The following is a 12034-nucleotide window of genomic DNA, read 5'->3' on the forward strand; positions in this document are numbered from 1 at the left end:
GAGAAAGTAAAGAATGTCTCCAGTTATCCATTTGCGGTTAATTAGAGCAAGATTAATAGTTTAGCCTGTTGCTACTATAAACTTCTGTCATGTCATTTTTATCTAACATATAGCTAGCATGTATAATAAGATGGCTATAAGAATGTATCATTTTGTTATGAGGAGGACTACACATAAAGTGTCTAGGAGCACGTGCTGCAGCTGGCTATTAGATAATAGCCCACTTCTCTTTTCTCTTCTTTTCTCTTTCCTCCAACCAAACAAAAATACAATATTTAAATCCCTAGAGTGCCTGCGTCACCTTATTATTCTCGCTCTTACGTTGCTTTTCTTGCTCGATTTACTTGCGGTAGCCCTTACTCCCATGGAGAAGAAGAAGTTGGTTGTGACTGTCTGCTGTCTGGTAGGTAAAGCCGGACCGGAGAAGCGATTTGTACTGCAAACTACGAAGCTCTCACTCACATGCCTGGAGTAAATGTGTTTTGCAGTTCAATAAAGGTGAATGTGTACGTACCGAACAACAGTGAACCAAGGGTCTAGCTAAAAAAACCTTTGCTCCTCCTCCTCTAGTGTCACTGTGTGTCAACATTGCGGGCATTCATTGGAGATCAGCATTGTCCTGCCGCCGTCCCGGCCCAGCTAGCTGCCATTTATTCATTTTCCATCCCGTCCCATCCTATATATGCACGTCGATCAAACGACTCCTAGATTGCTTATTTCTCGCATGTCTTGCGTGCATATGCTTGCTGTTCCATGCCCAGTCCTTTGCCGCGCATACATATATACTACCAGGGGCATTGGGGTCATTGCATATTACTAGAAGCAATTCTCTATTTATAAGAAGAACTAGTAAGAAGTCATGCTTACATGGCTTATATGCACAGACGAAAAAGAATACACGGGATTAAACGGGACGATTTACACGTCCAGAATGAGAAACTGGCTAGCACCACGTTTTAATTCTTTCCATGTTTTATCACGACGAAAGAAAAAGGGAAACAGAATACGGACGATTAACGCCGCGTGATACGGCGATCTGGAATTTCTCGATCGCACGATGAAGGAGAAGATACGGCGATCCTGCAGCAGCAGCGCGCGCCTTGGGAGGGAGAGAGAGAAGATCCGATCCGTCGATCGAGCATTTACTCTCGTCCATATATCGATCCACCGAAAACTTTTCTTTTCTTTTTTCGCAAACATCTCTCGCACTGTACGTTACAGTAAACAGCTGTATCGTACGAAGATCGACACCATGCATGTCACGTACGTACTGGCCGGGCTCCGACAACACATGGCCCGAGACGCCGTAACGCGGCCAGCCTCTACAGCGACGGACGGACGGTCTGGATCTCGCAAGCTTCATCGGACGGACGGGGAGACACAAGGAGCGTCTTCCTTGGCTGGAGCGCACATACGCACAGGCTATAGCTAGCGCGGGAACGGAAAAGGAAACGTGTTGACTTCTACCTCTCTCAGTCTCTCTGGCTCTGCCCGTCCAGCACGAACCGAAAACGCACGCCCAGCCAGCGGAGAGCGAGCGAGCGAGCCTCGGGTCAAGCCGGACCGACACGTGGCCGGAAAAGTTAGCGGGTTCAACGGCCCGTTACTGTTGGCGGAGCGAGTTAAGGCCCGCATTTACTGCCTCACCCCCCCGGGTGCTGTAATCCGCTCCCTAATTACCCCGCATTTACTGCCTCACCTCTTTCACTTTACCCCCTGCCTCTCTTTTTTTTTCCCCATTCACCGCTCGCCTGGCTTGCGGTCCCCACGGGGCAGGCGGCTCCACGAGGCCCGCGAGGGCGGGCGTGCGGGGGTCACCACCAGGTGGGGCCCGAGCGAACGCGGATTCAACGGCGGGGCAGCGGTGTCAGCGACCGAGAAATCCATCCAGAAAGACCAAACCGCAAACGCCTCCTCCTTCCCTTCCTCCTCCTTCATAGGAGGTCAAAGCCAGATCAGAGGAGTCGCTCTCTCTTCCCCGTCTGCTGCTGCTCCACACACACTCCACTCGCCTTCCGCTTCCTCGTGCTGCGAGGATTAGGAGCAGGGGTTGCCGATCTCGGCCTTTCTTCTCCGTCTCCGTCCGTCGAACTGCGGATAGGAGGGAGGAAGCGAAAGGGGCGGCTGCCGGCGGAGACAGGAGCGCAGGCGAGGCACAGAACAACCGACAAGGGTATTTACTCTCGCCATTTACTTCTCCTTCCTTGCCTTGCCCCTCTCTCTCTCTCTCTCTCTCTCCAAAGCTTTTGCTCTTTTCTTTCACCTACCCCAGTCTCCGGCCTCCTCTCCTCCTCCAAATCTTTCCCTTTACTACACCCCTCCCTAAATCTTCTTCCCCTTCCTCCCTGTACCACCACACCCTCTCTCTACCATGCTTGCTTCGTCCTCCTCGCCTTGTTTTGCCTTCTCAGGGTGAAGGAAGCGCCCGCCCGGAGGTTAATTAATTAGGTTTTGCTGTTGTGTGCTTCTATCGATCCAGGAATCAACGGAGATGTTTGGGGACTGCCAGGTTCTGTCGTCCATGGCGGCCATGGCGGGGGGCTCCTCCTCCGCCGACGCGCTCTTCGCCTCCCCGCTCATGCAGCCCAACCCTGGCGGCTTCAACATGGGCATGGCGCCCTTCCACCACCACCACTTCTCCACCACCTTGATCCCCGTAAGTCCAACTTCTGTTCATGCATACTCCTACCTCGTTTTGGTTGCTTCCTTGCTGATTAAGTTTTTAATCAATCTGTGTGTGTCCATGGTTTGTTTGGGTGCAGAAGGAGGAAGGCGTGATGAGCATGGGCAAGGACGACGACATGGACCTGACCGAGATGGACATGGCCGAGCTCAGCGGCGGCTCCGGCAGCGCGCACCTGGACGGCCTCCTCGCCTTCGACGACGACGACCACAAGCCGCACCACAACGAGCCAAACATGGCGTCAACAGGAGCAGCCAACAACGGCAACAACGCAGCGAACGGCGGTAAGAAGAAGCGTTACCACCGGCACACGGCGCACCAGATCCAGCAGATGGAGGCGTAAGAACTTAACCCATTTCCTTTCATATACTCCATATCAGTGCATTGCATTACCTGATGAATATATGAATATGGGTCTGATCTGATCTGACGACATATATATACGGATATGCTTGTGGATCAGGTTGTTCAAGGAGTGCCCGCACCCGGACGACAAGCAGCGCCTGAAGCTGAGCCAGGAGCTGGGGCTGAAGCCTCGGCAGGTCAAGTTCTGGTTCCAGAACCGGCGCACGCAGATGAAGGCGCAGCAGGACAGGGCGGACAACGTCATCCTCCGCGCCGAGAACGAGTCCCTCAAGACGGACAACTTCCGCCTCCAGGCCGCGCTCCGCAACGTCGTCTGCCCCACCTGCGGCCACCCAGGCGCCGTCCTCGCCGACGTCCCCTACGAGGAGCAGACTCTCCGCGTCGAGAACGCCAGGCTCAAAGACGAGGTCGGTCCTGAGACTCCTTCGTCATTCTCTTGTTTTTGCGTCGGTCGCATACATAAACCCTAGCCAGATGGGGTTTGGTGTAATGTACTACTACTCCTCCAAGTTGTTGTTGGCTTTTACCTGTGCTAATGTTGTTGTTGTTGTTGTGTGTACTTGATGTGGTGCTTGCAGCTGGACCGCCTGGCGAGCATCGCCACGAGGTACGGCGGCGGGCGGCAGCAGCAGCAGCCGGGCGGCGGCATGTCGTCGCTGCTGGGGTGCATGTCGGCGATGTCCGCGCCGATGCTGATGCCGCCGCAGCAGCTCGACCTCGACATGAGCGTCTACTCGCGCCACTTCGCCGACCACCAGCAGCACGGCGGCGGCGCCATGGCCGACCACCACCTCATGACCTCCGTGCCGCAGCTGCAGATGGCCGACCACGGCCACCAACACCCCGGGGTCTCCGCGGTGTCGTCGTACATGGCGCCCGTGGTGGTCCAGGAGCAGGACAGGCAGCTGGTGCTGGACCTGGCCGCCACGGCCGCCGAACACCTCGCCAGGATGTGCCGCGCCGGGGACCCGCTCTGGGCGCGCCGCGTGGCTGGCGCCTCTGGGGAGGTCATGGATGCCGCTGAGCACGCCAGGGTCTTCAGCTGGCCTGTCGTCGACGCTGGCAACAAACAGCAGCAGCAGGGTGACCTCGCCGCCGCCTCCGCGGCGTTGAGGACCGAGGGGACTCGCGACGGCGCCGTCGTCATCATGAACAGCATCACCCTCGTCGACGCTTTCCTCGACGCCGTGAGAACTTCATTCATATATTGCTTGCGTTTTGCTTTCCACGTCGATTGATCAACTTTGATCGATTCACAATTTCACATTAATTGGGGGTGCAGAACAAGTGGATGGAGCTGTTCCCTTCGATCGTGTCCAAGGCAAGGACCATTCAGGTGATACACAATGGAGCTGCCTCCGGCCATCTCGCCAGTGGATCCCTCATCCTGGTAACCATATATTCCTTTAAAAATTCTAATTAATCTGTATTGTTTTCGTTGATCGAATCTAAAGTGAACAACATTGCATGTCATGGCAGATGCAAGCGGAGGTGCAGTTCCTGTCTCCTCTGGTGCCGGCGAGGGAGGTGGTCTTCTTCCGCTACTGCGTGCACAACGCCGACGAGGGCAGCTGGTCCATCGTCGACTTCCCCGCCGACGGCTTCCAGGACGACCTTCTCCAGCAGCAGCAGCAGACCAGCGCGGTGGTCCGGTGCCGGCGCCGCCCGTCCGGCTGCATCATCCAGGACGCGCCCAATGGCTACTCTAGGGTACGCGACTCTCCAGCCAATGCATGTTGCGTTGCATGGGTGACGTGGCGTTTGCATGTTCAGCTGCATGGCTTACGTGGCATTGCATGTTGCAATGGCTTACGTGGCATAAATTGATGGTCGACACGTGGATTGATGGATGGATGCAGGTTGTGTGGGTGGAGCACATGGAGGTGGTCGGGGATGAGAAGCCGCTGCAGCCGGTGTTCAAGGACCATGTGGCCGGCGGCGCCGCCTTTGGGGCGACCCGCTGGGTCGCCGTCCTCCAGCGCCAGTGCGAGCGCCTTGCCAGCGAGCTCGCCCGCAACATCGCCGACCAAGGAGGTAATGATGATATAAGCATCGCTCTGCCTTCTCAGTTTCATGTACGCATGTGTGCTGCAATTTCTTCTGCTCAGTTCTCATCATCTTGCTCATCCTGCGCGTGCTGCGGCGCATGAATGCGAATTGGATGATGCCAGGCCTTGCCATGTCTAATACGTTCGATTTCGCCATGAATTTCTTTGCGTGTGCTCAGCCCATACCTGCCTGCCTGCCTGCCTGCCTGCCAAGTGTTTGACCATTTGCCTCAGAGGCCCAGTGCATAGACAGCATAGTCGCTTCTTTTCAACCACACGCCATTTATCATCATATATCCTGGAATTCTGGTGCCAAATTTTTAATCGATGGGTTGTGATTTAAACCTGTTATACTTGCCATGCACTGCACTTCTTTTCCAGCAAAAAAATTTTAAGTCGACATTCATCCATCCTGACAAGAGTCTTAACCATTCTGTTCTCTTTGCTTGTCTTGATTTCCTGATTCCCAGTGATTCGCACCCCTGAGGCGAGGACAAATATGATGAGGCTGTCACAGCGGATGATCACCGCCTTCTGTGCTAACATCAGTGCATCCGGGAGCCAATCTTGGACGGCGCTATCTGATTCTACGGAGGACACAATCAGGGTCACAACAAGGAAGAACACTGAGCCTGGGCAGCCTAGTGGTGTCATCCTCACAGCGGTGTCGACAAGCTGGCTTCCTTTCAGCCATCAGCAGGTGTTTGAACTTCTTGCAGACGAGCAACAGCGTTGTCAGGTAGCACTGATCTGTATATCTAATATCTGCTCAAATGCTGTTATCCCTGTTAGTTTTAGTTATGTTCTTCTATTTTTTAGCTTAATTCATCGGTTTCCTAACAGAAGTTGTGCTTTTGCAGCTCGAGATTATGTCAAACGGAAGCTCTCTTCAAGAGGTGGCACATATTGCAAATGGATCTCACCCGAGGAACTGCATTTCTCTTCTTCGCATAAATGTAAGTACTCTTTCCAGTCATTGCAACTTCTGAATGCTGGAGTCCCTTACTAGTTTTTCTCTTGTTTTGAGCCATGTACCACATATTTAATTTGCTCCAACAGCATAATCACACTAATTCAGTTTCATTGGCACCTATAACTTATGAGTACTTATGCTGAAAGAGTATAATCACAATTTGTCAGCTCTTAAATACCAATGACTCGGATTTTATTGGAAGTTAAATAATAATGTATTGTATGTTTAACACGAAAATATACAGTAAACATGCCAAAAATGAAGCAGACGTTTTAAATAGCTCAGTGCTACTGACTTACTGCAGTAACTTCTGCCTGGTGAAGAACCATGTTCATTTTAATAGTTCTTCAAAACACTTACTGTTTACGACCAATACCAAGGACAAGAAATTAATTCTGGCTGATCAAGATGCCACATTAAATGAGATTGGAGTGGTCTAGGCTGAGGCTGGCACATGCATCACTGCAATTTCCTACTGAAGTATATTCGTTCCTGTGCTATCAATACCAACAAATTTCAGCTGCAAATAAGGCGTACAAATTTATGTCTAATAACTTAGCTTCGTTTACTGCCTTTCCATGTTTTAATCTTATTGTGCCATCTAGCTCCTTTGACATCCCTGTAAATATGGAAGTACATGTATAATTCGTCGAAGAGAGTTTGATTTTCTTTTTTCTTGTGATTGCAACTAAATTTAGATTACCATTTATCCCAGGCTGACATCTCAGTAAAATGTTTGACACTAACATTTTTGCAACCCCTACACACAGGCTGCAAGCAACTCATCACAAAATGTGGAGCTCCTGCTGCAGGAGACCAGCACCCACCCTGATGGTGGAAGCCTTGTAGTGTTTGCCACCGTGGATGTTGATGCCATCCAGGTGACAATGAGCGGCGAGGACCCTTCCTACATCCCTCTCCTCCCCCTGGGCTTTGCAATCTTCCCAGCCACCAACCCTTCACCTTCAGCAACTAGAGCAAACACAGGCGACGGTGAAAGTACTCCAGGTAACGCAGATGAGCCCGCCAATGGCTGCCTCCTCACCGTCGGCATGCAGGTGCTAGCCAGCGCCGTACCGTCGGCTAAGCTTAACCTCTCGAGTGTCACTGCAATCAACAGCCATATCTGCAACACCATTCACCAGATTACAACAGCACTTAAAGGTGCCGGAGCGAGCCGGTCTGAGCCGGTGTCTGCAGGTTCCGATCAGTAAGCAAGAAAGACTGGGTGGGAACAGAGGGGAGCAAGAACAAAATGCCAAGTCCAATAATTTCGCTACCTGCTAACATCTCAATCGTGTCTGTTAGCTCAGCGGCAAGGGAGGATTTGACAAGAACCCAACCCTAACATGTTCAACTTCGAAACTCCTCTCTTCCCGCCATGTGCCTCTCAAAATGACAAAAATACCCACAAGTAAGCACTGGGGGCATTTTGATCATTTTGGGAAGGTAATCTCCAATTTGGAAGGGTCTTGTCAAGCTCTCACTTGCACCAACCAACTGAATCAGCCCAGGCATTTTGGTCCATCTAGTTCTTGCTGCTCCCCCTCTCTGTTCCCTTGCTCAAAAGTCAGACTGTGAAGGTTAGCTCTGGTATCTTTTCTTTGATTTTGTAATAATGAGAATACTTAGTTTGAGCGTGTGCTTTGTGGTAGACTTGTTGAAGACTTATTAAGCAGATTGTAGGAGAGAAGATAAAGGAAAGAGAGGAGGAGTCAAGAGCGAACCATTTGTGACCCTTCCCACTAGCAAAGGAGGGTCTTGGTTCGGGAATTGACTTGTTTCCTCTCTGCGCTGCCTTTGCCTTTTCTGTAAACCTTTGGCTTATGTTTTACTATTACCGTGTTAATTTCTCACTCAATTTTTTTGCTAGTACATTTCAATTTGCAAATCTCTCTCTCTCTCTCTCTCTGGTTGTTGGATGGCAGTGAATGTGGATGCTGCCTTTTGTTTTTTGTGTCAACCCAATCTGTGCCAGGCCTTGAATGCCCTGCCTTTCTGCTGCATTGTAGTATTGCATTGGATCCCTTGTCATGGTGCACTAGCCTCCTCCATTGCTTGAAAATTTCTGACAACCTACAACTGTGGAAGAGGACCAATTTTTGGGCTGCAAGGCAATGCTGTGCTGTTCAAGCTTCAGCTGCTGCTGCTTATTAATTTCCCCCTGTACTATACTCCTACACATGGAGATGCTGTGTCTGTTGGGTAGTTGGGGGGATGCCTCTCACAAATACTATGAAAAGGGACCACATCGAAAGGTTCTTCTTTCTCTTTTTTTTCTTCCAAAGAACTCTGCATACCATGCCATAGATCTCCCTGTCTAGTATCTATAGATAGCTCTATTCTACCTATGCCCATACTGGATGTGTTTGATTCCTTGACTTGTGTGTGCCATGTATGCAATGTGGTTGCATGCTTGGTCCTCTAGCTGGATCAGGAAGGGGTCTCCCTATCTTCAACTAGGTTTTGGAGTCCTGACAGTGACAGCAGAATGGTTGGAGGTGTCCTTGCATGCATGTGTTTAATCATCCTGTCTTAAATAAATGGTCCTCCTGGGCCATGTATTTTGATATGTGGTGTGCTGTCGAGGGAGACAACTGGTGGTGGTGTGTGTTTGTGTTATCAGTGGCAAGGCAAGTAGAAGAAGAATAAGAAGCCCTTGAAATGAGGGAGTTTTAGAGCTCTCAATCTATCTTCTCCATGTGCCCTGTTGGCATGCTGAATTGCTGAGGCTGATGACTTCTGTCGGTTGAGTCAATGGATGGAGGACCCTGTGCCTGGCACAGTGGGGTGAGGTCAGGTGACATTTCATGGATCATGATTCATCAGGTCAGGCGTTGCATGCCATGCCATTGCCACTGCCCTGCGCCGCTCCCTGCCATTGGCTCTGGCTCCTGCTTACCATACGGACAGCTTGCCCAAATTAAATGTGAAGCTGGCCATCAAATTCAAAGAAAGAAGCCAACTGTAAAATATCCTCATTACATTCTGGAGCGATTGTTTGTCATGACATGGTAAATAAGGAAGCAGAACACTCAAGCTCAGAGCTCTGGCTGTTTCTTCTTCTTGTCTTTCTCAAGTGACAAAACACCAAGAGAGCAAAAACTAGGAATCGAATGGCAAGTCAAAATGCAAATATATATGCATATCTAAATGACAATTATATATGCTTAGTATACTACTATGGAGAAAGCTTTATTCGGAAGAGCCAGTGAATTCTGGAGAGTTTACATGAGCATGTACAAATCTCTACAGAAAGTGTCTATCTCACAGTTATGAACCAAAATTTTCCTCCTGGAGAGTTTACATGAGCATTTACAAATCTCCACTATACAGAAAGTGTCTATCTCACAGTTCTGAACCAAAAATATCTTCTCTCACAAGTTCTGGACTGACTGGGATGCTAGTCCTACTGTATCCTGATCAGCATGCTGATGCCAGAGCCAGATGCATCATTCATCCTATGATCTATTGAACTATCGGTGCATTGCAATTTGCAAACAAGGGTATATACAAGCGCGGGTGCGTTACAGCAGGGACTGGCGATATGCTAGTATGCACATGGGCCTTGCAGGAGCGCCTCGCCACGCCCCAGCAGGAAGGGGTTGGACTCGGCGCACCCCCAACGCCGCAGCGCACCGCCTCCAAAGGGCATGCCGTCGTCGATCTCTAGCTTCGGTGTGCTCTGGCTCCGGAAGCCATTGCTAGACTCTAGCTGCAGTGTGCTCTGGCTCCGGAAGTTGTCGCCGGACTCTGGCTGCACTGTGCTCCGGTTCTGGAAGTCATTGCTGGACTCTCGCTTCAGCGTGCTCCGGCTCCGGAAGCCCTCGCTGGCCTCTATCTGCAGCGTGCTCCGGCTCAGGAAGCCGTCGATCACCTTGCGGTCCGCCTCGAATGTCGCCCTCGGGTCGCTGTCCCTCATCTCCAGGTTGGCTGGATTTTGATCATGGTTCAGGTTTCTTGTCAGCAAAAGGGAAGATGTGTGTTGAAATCGAAAGCTACTGAAGAATCAACAGAAATCACGATGTACTGTTCCATCTAGCTTCAGACTTTCAGCGACACCCTTTGACCTTTGTAGTACCATATTGCAAACATAAACAGGCTACTGCAAACGCATTTGCAGATACAAAGAAAAATCAGATTCCTGACTGTATTTTAACCATGTTTCACGTTTCTTATTTGAAATTTGTGTTGCAACAGCATTACTGATCAAAACGAAGATTACTGAAGAACCAAATAAATCCTAGCTACGAAATTCTCATGGAACTCTGCAGATGTACTCCTATGTAATAACTGCACCAAATTTTCTATCCTGATTCGTTGAACGACTGCAGATACAAGGAATTCAGTTTCTTGTCAGGAACAATACTGTTACAGCATTATTGAACATTCCTAGAGATGAACAATTAAACATGCACGGTCCCATCAGAATTTACAGATGCAGGCATACAATAACGTTCCGCTCTCTGGTACGGCGGTTCCTATGGATTGATTAACCTAGTCAAGTTTTCCGTCCAGATTCAGTAACCAACTCGCAATTCAGTTAGTCCTGAAGGCAAAAGAAGGGCGCGGGGGATTAACCTAGCCTAAATTCCGTCCAGATTCATCTTTCTAAAAGAATTCCGTCCAGATTCAGTAACGAGCAACCAGTTCACGATGATCGATGGGAGGAAGAAGACGAGCTAGGGAGGTTACCGTCGAGACGGTCGTGCGGCCATGAGAAGTAGCCCCAATCCCACATCTCGAAGTCGTACTTGGGCCGCTTCAGCCTCACCAGCGGCTCTCTCACGGCGGCGGCGAACCCCTGCTCCGGGCTCCTGCATTCATTTCAATTCGCGGATCAAACACCAAGAATCTAACCCAATCGGGGAATCAGCGACCAAGAAAGCAAGAAATCCTTGACTGAGCAGAGAAATCAGGGAGGAAGAAGAAGAAGACTAGATGAGAAAGAAGAGAGCGTGGAGCAGAAAGAGCAGAGGGGCGCAAGCAACAATGGCGGCGACCGCAAGAATAGAGCAACGATCGGCGGAAAGAACAGAGCAAGGGAGGGAGGAACACATTGAAGAGAGGATCCAAGAAGAAAGAAGACGGAGAAGAATCGAGAGGAAGGGACTCGCCTGGGGAGAGAGACCCCTCTGTCCATCTCGATCTCCGCCCTGAACCGGCCGCCCCCGCTCCTGTGCTCCCTCCTCCTGCTCCCGGCCGGCGACATGCTGCTGCTGATCATCCCCGCTGAGCGCTCTCTGAAAGGCGATCTCTCTGCGTCTGCCTGCGCTCTGGTTCTCTCTCGATCGGGAAGTCTTGCGGTGGTGATGGGGAACATATATATAGGAGCGGTCAGAGGAAGAGGGGAGAGGCGCTGCGGGAAGAAGAAGAAGAGGAGGGGTGGGGGTGGAGATGGCGGGAGGGAGTTTGTTAGCTGCGGCCGGCCGTTAGGTTTACCCCCAGATTGGCCGCGTCGACTCTGCGGTCTGCCTCTGTGTGGCCCTCCGTGTGTCCGCCATTGTTCGTACGGTCAGGTGTCAGTGTCATCAGTCTCTCCTACAATTTTGATTACTCCTACTCCTTCCGTCTCATATTAAGTTACTTAATTTTATCTAAATATGGATGTATCTATATTCAAAAATCATCTAGGTACATAATATGGGACGGAGGGACTAGAAGGCAACCGTGCAAAACGCAGACACAATGTGTGCTCATCCATCCCCGTCACAGTTCTCTAAAATATTTAGAAACAGTGATGCAAAGATCTTCAACGAGACCTCAACCGATGTTTGGATGGCGATGACCTTTTTCTTGGAGCTAACCATTATTCAGAAACAGTGATGCAAAGATCTTCAATGAGACCTCAACCGACGTTTGGATCTAACGGCCAAACACGTCCACTGATCTCTAAGTAAAAAACATGCGATTTCTCAATAGCAAAACCAAAACAAACAAAACAGACAGGACAGAGGAAAATAA

General features: G+C 50.4%; 2 protein-coding genes across 3 annotated transcripts; one reads left to right on the forward strand and one right to left on the reverse strand.

Moving 5' to 3' along the window:
* The first annotated feature begins 1939 nt into the window (after window positions 1-1939).
* Window positions 1940-7947, forward strand: LOC100840138 (homeobox-leucine zipper protein ROC3). Of its 2 annotated transcripts, XM_010236750.3 has the most exons (11): window positions 1940-2173; window positions 2480-2656; window positions 2763-3022; window positions 3147-3456; window positions 3628-4236; window positions 4332-4439; window positions 4529-4759; window positions 4909-5083; window positions 5568-5836; window positions 5958-6053; window positions 6841-7947. In XM_010236750.3, exons 2-11 carry the CDS (start codon window positions 2492-2494, stop codon window positions 7282-7284), a joined length of 2667 nt encoding a protein of 888 aa, XP_010235052.1. In that variant the 5' UTR covers window positions 1940-2173; window positions 2480-2491; the 3' UTR covers window positions 7285-7947. The 2 variants fall into 2 exon arrangements, with proteins under 2 accessions (XP_010235052.1, XP_024318297.1); XM_024462529.1 differs by lacking the exon at window positions 1940-2173 and having other exon boundaries at window positions 2226-2656.
* A 1290-nt stretch (window positions 7948-9237) lies between these two features.
* On the reverse strand, window positions 9238-11480 carry LOC104583701. Its single transcript, XM_010236751.3, has 3 exons — window positions 11188-11480; window positions 10766-10887; window positions 9238-10003 (listed from the first exon to the last, which is right to left on the reverse strand). Exons 1-3 carry the CDS (start codon window positions 11391-11393, stop codon window positions 9621-9623), a joined length of 711 nt encoding a protein of 236 aa, XP_010235053.1. The 5' UTR covers window positions 11394-11480; the 3' UTR covers window positions 9238-9620.
* Between the last annotated feature and the right edge of the window lie 554 nt (window positions 11481-12034).

This window comes from Brachypodium distachyon, chromosome 3 (assembly GCF_000005505.3).
Source record: "Brachypodium distachyon strain Bd21 chromosome 3, Brachypodium_distachyon_v3.0, whole genome shotgun sequence".
Classification (NCBI taxonomy): domain Eukaryota; kingdom Viridiplantae; phylum Streptophyta; class Magnoliopsida; order Poales; family Poaceae; genus Brachypodium; species Brachypodium distachyon.

Excerpts from the sequence above, each read along its gene's own strand:
- LOC104583701 (XM_010236751.3), bottom strand. The coding sequence starts at position 11,393 with ATGTTCCCCATCACCACCGCAAGACTTCCCGATCGAGAGAGAACCAGA. Across the intron at positions 10,888-11,187 it reads AGAGGGGTCTCTCTCCCCAG|GAGCCCGGAGCAGGGGTTCG; the intron begins GCGAGTCCCTTC and ends AAATGAATGCAG. Across the intron at positions 10,004-10,765 it reads GCCGCACGACCGTCTCGACG|CCAACCTGGAGATGAGGGAC; the intron begins GTAACCTCCCTA and ends ATCAAAATCCAG.
- LOC100840138 (XM_010236750.3), top strand. The coding sequence starts at position 2,492 with ATGTTTGGGGACTGCCAGGTTCTGTCGTCCATGGCGGCCATGGCGGGG. Across the intron at positions 4,237-4,331 it reads TCGACGCTTTCCTCGACGCC|AACAAGTGGATGGAGCTGTT; the intron begins GTGAGAACTTCA and ends TTGGGGGTGCAG. Across the intron at positions 5,084-5,567 it reads CAACATCGCCGACCAAGGAG|TGATTCGCACCCCTGAGGCG; the intron begins GTAATGATGATA and ends CCTGATTCCCAG.